The sequence below is a fragment of the Sinocyclocheilus grahami genome, unplaced genomic scaffold (assembly GCF_001515645.1).
Source record: "Sinocyclocheilus grahami isolate Dianchi unplaced genomic scaffold, SAMN03320097.WGS_v1.1 scaffold1496.1, whole genome shotgun sequence".
NCBI lineage: Eukaryota > Metazoa > Chordata > Actinopteri > Cypriniformes > Cyprinidae > Sinocyclocheilus > Sinocyclocheilus grahami.
The window spans coordinates 107,776-116,210 of NW_015506675.1; the positions used below are offsets into that span (position 1 = coordinate 107,776).

General features: G+C 34.0%; 1 protein-coding gene across 4 annotated transcripts in view; it reads left to right on the forward strand.

Moving 5' to 3' along the window:
- Positions 1–1,241: 1,241 nt before the first annotated feature.
- Positions 1,242–8,435, forward strand: part of LOC107570719 (dual specificity mitogen-activated protein kinase kinase 4-like) — an 18,751-nt gene continuing 11,557 nt past the window's right edge. For 3 of the 4 annotated variants that reach the window (XM_016256978.1, XM_016256977.1, XM_016256980.1), the window contains exons 1-3: positions 1,242–1,440; positions 6,674–6,776; positions 7,734–7,908. In XM_016256978.1, coding sequence (XP_016112464.1) covers positions 1,314–1,440; positions 6,674–6,776; positions 7,734–7,908 — 405 coding nt within the window. In that variant the 5' untranslated portion in view covers positions 1,242–1,313. The remainder of the gene's footprint in view (positions 1,441–6,673; positions 6,777–7,733; positions 7,909–8,435) is intronic. The other variant, XM_016256979.1, reaches the window with a different exon arrangement.

The window sequence follows — 8,435 nt, forward strand, 5'->3', positions numbered from 1 at the left end:
CACTGTATATATATCACACACACACACACACACACACACACACACACAAACACACACACACACACACACACAAACAAAGAAAAACAAGTAGATAGAATAGAAAAAATAGAAAGCTTTTTTTTAATAAAGAATAAAAAAATAAAAAAGATAAATATAGATCAAGTAGAATTAAAATAGAATATAAAGTGTTAGAGTTGTGTACTATTCTATTCTATTCTGTTCTGTTCTAATTATTTTACTGTAAATGTATGTCACATAAAAAAACATTTTGTTATTTAAAACAATTTATTTAATTTTCTTCTCGGAAACTACATGCAAATGTGTGTGTGTGTGTAGTGGTTTATATATCCTGGTGGGGACTTAAACCTGACTACACACAGACTCATGGGGACTCGTGTCCCGGTGGGGACCTAAATTGTGGTCCCCACGGGTACAAAAGCTTATAAATCATACAGAATTAAGTTTTTTGAAAATCTAAAAATGCAGAAAGTTTCCTGTGAGGGGTAGGGTTGGTGTAGGGCAATAGAATATACGGTCTGTACAGTATACAAACCATTACGCCTATGGAGATTTCCCACAAGAATAGCTGACCAGACATGTGTGTGAGTGTGTGTGTGTGTGTGTGTGTGTGAGAGAGAGAGAGAGAGAGAGAGAGAGAGAGAGAGAGAGAGAGACTTATTTGACTTTTAAGTTCTTCTTTAATGTACAATCTATTGAATCATTAACAGAGACACAACAACATTCAGTCTTTAAATAAATAATATAAAAAAGAAGAGAGAGAGAGAGAGAGAGAGAGAGAGGGGGGGAGAGAGAGAGAGCAATCAAGAAGCAAACAGTCAATAGACACGCTCTCACAGGCCAGAACTGAAATATTGTTCCAATTCTCAGTCCAGTAGTTGCTACAGGACTGCTGTATTATAATCGTTTTTATTTTTATTTATTAGTATTTTCTTCTTCCGATGTATCTGTGTGTATAGGTCCTATATGCCATTTCCATACGAGTTATATATTACATATTAGTTATAATATATAAATAAATGTTCAGATGTTATAAACCATTATCGTTGTTGTCTTAATGCTTTGAGAATACAAAATGTATTTTTGTCTTGCCAATAAAGCTATTTGAATTGAATTTTGAGAGAGATAGAGAGAGATAGAGAGAGAGAGAGAGAGAGAGAGAGAGAGAGAGAGAGAGAGAGAGAGATGTGCACAGTGCACAGTGCACAGTGCAGTGTAGTGTTGTGCTGTAGGTTACTCTGCTGTTTCTGTCCCTGCATTGCAGCCCAGCGCTGGCTGCTGGAAGTCAAACCCAAATGGCGACGTCCAGCCCCAGCAGTAACCCAGCAGCAGCCTCCAGCCTGAGCAGCAGCAACAGCGCGCAGCACCACTCGACCCAGAGCCAGCACATCAGCAGCATGAGCACCATGAGCAGCATGCAAGGTCAGAACCCAGCCGAACCGAGCCGGGCTCATCCACCCGGTGACAGCGTACACACACCAGACGAGCCTCGACCCGCCGTGAGGCTTCAGCTCCGCTGTCGACGTAACATCGCTTTTACACGCTCTGGATTGTATGTTTTAAACTAGTCGCCTCTTTGTAGCAGCTGTACACTAGTAGTTTTAATTGTAATTTTAGTGTCCTGTAGCCGCACGGCTAACCGCTTTAGTCACACACTGACAGGCCCGTTAATATTTCATTTTCTCAACGTGATAATTGCATTATTCACTACGTAACCTAAGTTTAAATTAATATTTTCTAAGTCCATATCGCAGTTAGTATTATAGTAATTGGTTTAATGTCATCGTTTGGATTCTGACTCTCGTTGGAGTTTGTTGACATGTTTAGCTGCGTGGCTAACTGGCTAACGGTACGATAATGCTAATGCGAACTTCAGATCAGTGCGAGGGTGTTTAGATCATGTGTGGACCACAGACATATGAATACTTGATTTCGTAAAGAAAGCGACACTGTTAGCTGGTAATATTACCGATAATCTGTATGTCTTAAATATAATAAACCAGGGCTTTTCATATCATAAAGCACGGGCCCCCACAATATGATCATCCGCGCGTTATATAGTTTCATGTAAAACCCAATTTATACTCTGAAAAAATAATTTGATAAATGTCTAAAATATTAATTGGGAAATATTTTATTTTCTGTTAAGTTACTAAGTTACATTATTACGTGTGAACCCCCTTTCCCCCACACACATTTAGTACTTTACTATTTAAAATAATTTTTTTAAATGTTTGAAATTTACATCATCATTTATTATTTTTAATTTATTATTTTATGTACCTATTTATTAATTTATCTATTTTAATCAGTTTGTTTAATTGCATCTTATTGTTATATATCTACTCATTTATTTTAATTTATCATACTTTATTTATAATAATTGATTTATTATTATGTGAGTGTTTTAATTCATACTGATTTTTAATTAACTGGTTGTACAACACTAATATTTTAAGGGGCTATAATAAAAAAAAATTAAAGAAAGAAAATAAAGCCATCTTACTATAGCAAAGCAAGAAAATCTCATTACCCTAATATATAAAATAATAATATTTAATAAATGACAAATAATTAAATAATTTATTGATATTAATTTATATGTAATTTTTATTTAACAGACAGTTTGACAGTGTTTGTTCATAATCAACAACAGTGTATCATTCCATTTTATTACATATAATGTAATAATATTTAATAATAATAATGTAATCAAATTTTGTATTAATTCATGTAATATTAATCAATAAAAGTTATGAATACATTATTATGTGCCAAGAAAGTGGAACATTTGCAGACATGTTTAACCTCAAAATTAAAAAAATATTGTATTGTTTTAAAATGATAATAAAGAAATTGTTTTGCCTAAAGAAAACTAAGCAAAACAGTAAAGCAATTTCTTACCTTAATTAATGATTTAAGTAACAACAAATACTGCCATGATGTAAAAATGCAAATAAATAATAATTAATTAATACATAATTAAATGGTTATCTATTAATTTATTTGAGTTTGTATGCATCATGATAGTCTTTGTTGGACTGCACTAATATTTTAAGGTGCTAGAGTAAAAAAAAACAACTAAGAAATGCTTAAAAAAAAAAAAAAAAACTTAAAAAAGGAAATGATTTTTTTTCTATAGAAAATAAAGCCATCTTATTATAGTAAAGCAAGAAAATCTCATTACCCTAATATAAAAAATATATATTATTATGATGGAAACTAATTAAATAATTGATATAAATATTGATATAAATGTATATGTAATTTTTATTTAACAGACATGTTTAGTTCATAATTAACAGTGTATCATTACATTTTATTACATATAATGTAATAATATTTAATAATAATGTAATAAAATGTATAATTTATATGATATTAATCAATATAAATTATTAATAATAATTATTCAATAATATTCATCAACAATAATAATAATAATGAATATAATCTTTTCTTTATGCCTTGGTGATCATAAGATACTTCTTTCAAAAACATAAACAAATTGTACTGGTCCCAAGCTTTTGAACGTTACAGTACTTTTACTAAAAAAAGTAAATAATGTGCAGGACAAGTAGGCCTATTTCTTTGAATTCAACATTTTTGTACAGTTCTCATTTGTCATCAGATCGTATTATTATGTCTATATCAGAATTATTTCATCCTCCCTTCTCTCTAGATATTGCAATTTAAGCCATTAAATTAGTTGACCACTAGTCAGTATTTCCATTCGATAACTCATATCTGTATCAAACAACTACATAAAGGGGATCTTAGTGAGAAATCGGCACAAGTCTAAAGCTTGGAGCTTCCATTGACTTTGCAGCAAAAATATTCACTCCTGGACAGTCGATTGGTCCTGACTTTCGTTTGATTTAAAATCAGCCTTTACCAGATCTCTTCAGTAATAATCATGCATGTACTTTCCACATTGATCAGTGGTTCACATACAGTAATGGAAGCTCTGGTGGTTGTTGATTCAGGTGTTTTAGGCAGCTTTTTCTACTAACTGGTGCAGTGAACATCGCCTTGGGGGCTGTAGCTGTCTTCCCTGTTTCTTGGGTTTGCATTTTGTTTAGTGTTGGAGCACTGCTGGGATGTTTTTGGCATGAGCATCTCGTACAAACACCAGCTTGTTGGGACATGGACGCACATGCCGTGAGGTTTCTGAAATGTCGTTCCTCTGGTGTTCGGATTCTCACATTCTTGTGGTGGAGGGGAAATAGTGCTTAATTTCACAGAGATGTGCTTGCTCACATTTTCCAGTTACTTCCATGAATCTGAAGTTTTTTTTTTTTTGGTGCTTAAGTATTGTTTGTTTTATGTTAACATTGTTTTAATTTCTCTTTTGTGCAGGGCTGGGCGATATAGAAAAAAAATGTCACGATATAATGTTTAATATCATTCGGTATCGATAATTATTGAAATTTTTATAACCTTTTCTAAACAAAGAGCAGTAGAAAAAAATGAACAGGGTTACTGTTCAAAATGCAGGTATAAAATACTAAAAAAGCTGTAATGATATAAAATAGGGCTGGGTTTTGACACAAATTTCACGATTCGATTCGATTCTCATTCACAATTCGATTTGATTCAATATTGATTATTTTGGATATATATCAGGTACAGTACATGCCAAATTTTCTCAAGGAAAAAAAATCTCAACTAATGCTGTAAAATATACATGGGAGTCAGTTGGTACAACATTACTATAACATTGAAGGTTCAAATGTATAAAGTTTTTACAATAATAAAGTTAGTTACATATTAATATTTCTACTTCAATTCGTTTTTTGAAATATAAACATTTAAATAGTGGCTGTCATAAAAACTTGATGGATTTATTCAAACATAAATTAAACATTGAAGAACAGTAAATATTATTATGAATATGTTATATGGTGCATATATTAAGTAAAATGCTCCTCTGTACAGTTTATTTTTCTATCTGACTAATGAGTTTATGGTCACTGAATATGTTTGTTTCTGAGGTAAGTGTGACGTTACGCGACACATTGTTTACAAGCTGTTATATTGGCGTCTTTGCGCGGCTGAAACACAGATTGAGTGATTATATGAGACAGGATACGGATTGTAAAGTTGTACTCTTTCTTTTAACTTACCTTCGGATGTTTAGTCATGTTTATTTTGTGCTGAAACTGGTATTAATGTGGAGGAGATGATCAGTTCACGTGCGCCTCGCGCTGCCGCTTTTATTGAACTGAGACGCTACAGCGATCTGTCACTCCACATTAAACAGCGCCAAAACGGCATTTATTGTTTGAATACTGCAATACAATGGACAGAATTTGAAATCTGAGACTTTGTTTCATATGAAAAGTACCAAAGCACAATGCTTATTGCGATTTATTGGATGGGTCAATGTTCCATCCATTAATTGAAAACAGGCTAGACTAATCGATTCTTGGGATTTAAGAATCGATATCGTTCTGTAAAAATGAGAATCGTTTAATATCGAGATATTGATATTTTTACCAAGCCTTAATATGAAATAATGTGAATGTAAGTCATTTAAAGAGATGTTTAATAATTCAGCAGTCTTATATTATTCCTTCCAAAAATACCTTAGTGTTCGATTTGTTATTTCACATTTTACGTCTTTATTTTTACGCGTCATGGTATAAAGTAAATAAATAATAACAATTATAAATTTTAATAATAAAATTTTTTTTTTGTGGTTTCTGTTTCAGTAAAAAATACAATTATTTTTTGGTTTTAGACTAAATGATTTTGGTAGAAACAGTGACCAAAATAGTGACGATTGATTAATTAGCGTTTCTTCGATAATGCATTTTGACGCATTTTCAACGTAACAAAAATAATTCTAGAGTAGCAATATGTAAAATTTGTAGAAGCCCTGAACAGCATAAAGAGTTCAATTACACAAATATAATTACACAAACTTTATTTTCAGTTTTTAGTTTTTTTTTTTTTTTTATAATCGCTATTTCTGTCACGTTGTTTGGATTGTCTTTATTTTTGTGGTGGCTATTTTTAGTGCTTATAATGCACCTCTCACACTCTAAATAAACCATGCAAGATTTGCACATTACAGATTCATGCATAATTTTGTGTTTGCATTGTGTTGGGTTTTGCATGTTGTGAAGGTAGGTAAGTTTCTTTTTCGTTTCCGTTTCAGATCTTCCGTTTTGTGTCCGGATGTGATCAGATCTTTTTAATGCTCTGTTGTCTGTCATGAGTGGATGTAACTGGGGAAAGATGTGCTGATTCGGTCGTGTTAAACGCAGGGTTTGAGCATGTCGGACTGCAGTTACTGTCCTCTGCTGCCAGATTTGCTAAAGCCGTCGTCACCCTCAATGTTTTTTCTACATTGTGCAATGAAGATGTTTTAAAGCTGCAGCATGTCCTGATGGCTTTAGGAAATCTGGCTCTTGGGTTCCTCTCCTGGTGCTCAGATGTGCATGTCTCTAGTGAACTTGGTCTCTTCACATGACCCTCCCACATCTTCCATGGCTTAGTTAGAGATCTCATCCTATGGCAACCTGAACAAAATACACCTGCAACTTTTATCTTCACGCTATCTGAGTGTGTTCGGGTTGTGCTTTTGTGTGTGAAATGGCTGTTTCCTGACTGTGTTGTTTAACCTGACGGTCTCTTCCTCCTCTGTCAGGTAAACGTAAAGCCCTGAAGTTAAATTTTGCCAATCCTCCAGTCAAACCTGCTTCCAGAATCACTCTGAACACTGCTGGACTTCCTTTCCAGAACCCACACATGTGAGTACAGACCATCTGATGACCATTTCACCCAAAAATGAAAATTTGCTGAAAATGTACATACCATCAGGCCATCTGAGATGTAGATGAGTTTGTTTCTAAATTAGATTTTGAGAAATGTTACATGACTTGCTCACCAATGGATGCTCTGCAGTGAATGGGTGCCGTCAGAATGAGAGTCCAAACAGCTGATTAAAAACATCACAATAATCCACAAGTAATCCACAGCACTCCAGTTCATCAATTAATGTCTTATGAAGAGAAAAGCTGCGTGTCTGTAAAAAACAAATCCATCATTAGGGCGTTTTAACTTCAAACCTTTGCTTCTGGCTAAAATATGAGTCTATAATCCATAATAACACTTCCTCCAGTGAAAAAGTCCATCTCCTCTTGTCCTCTCACATCAAAATCCACTGGTTTGCTCTGTTTTTGTTTGTAAACGGTGCTTGATCCTTGCATATTTCTCTCCTGATTCAGGTGAGACGACTTTTTCACTGGAGAAAGAAATATTATGGATAGAGTACTTTTAGACAGAAGCGATGGTTTGAAGTTAAAATCGTCTTGATGATGCATTTGTTTCTCAGAAACATGCAGCTTTTGACTTCACAAGACTTTAATTGATGGGCTGGAGTGGTGTGGATTACCCTCATTAAATAGTTTTTAGCTTAAAACGGTTGCTTCCTGCTAAAAGTTCCCTGTTCATAACATTGCTTTCTCTAGTGAAATGGAATTACGTGTTTGTTTGTTTTTTAGCTTTTTAAATCCAAATCGATCAGTCGATGGTTTAAATAATCGTCAGATTATTGGATTTAAAAAATCTTATTTTATTGCAGCCTTTGAGTTTTGGAGCTCCACTCAGAACTGTCTTCTGTGGACAGTAGTGTCAAGACAGGTCTTCAGTTTTGTCTTCCAGCCTCAGCCATGATCGTCTTCACAAGCATGTGCGTGTGTTTTCAGAGAGCGGCTGCGGACACACAGTATCGAGTCGTCTGGGAAGCTGAAGATCTCTCCGGAGCAGCACTGGGACTTCACAGCCGAAGACCTGAAGGATCTCGGCGAGATCGGCCGAGGAGCGTATGGCTCCGTCAACAAGATGGTGCACAAACCCAGTGGACAAATCATGGCCGTCAAAGTAAGACACATCATAGGTTACTGATCGCTGTCAGTTATACTGCAGGTTGTCTTTGAAAGTCAGAAACTGTGTGTGTAGTTTTCAATCCAAAATCCACTCCTTAAACATTAAAAAAAATACAAGTTTCTTATGTTTTGATGATAATTTGTGGAAACATCTGGATGTTTTTGAGCCTTTAGTTGTGGTATCATCAATTTCAGAAAAAAACAGACGTCTTTTTCTCTAAATTGCCAGTTCTTGGTCAGAATATCATCATCAAGTATTTCAGTCCTTTTACACAATTACATAATAATTATACATCATCTTCCATATTATCCAAAAACAAGTGTTGGATGAAGGCTAATTTTACCAACCATTTTTTTCATAAAAAGTCACTTCTACTGATAATTTAATCTACAAGATTAAATAAGATACAAAAACAAAACGGTTACTCAAGACAAAATTTCTTAAGACCGTACACTGTGTAAAAAAAAAAATATATATTTTTTTAAATGACTGGCAGCTACGGCTGCCAAACAAAAACCGTA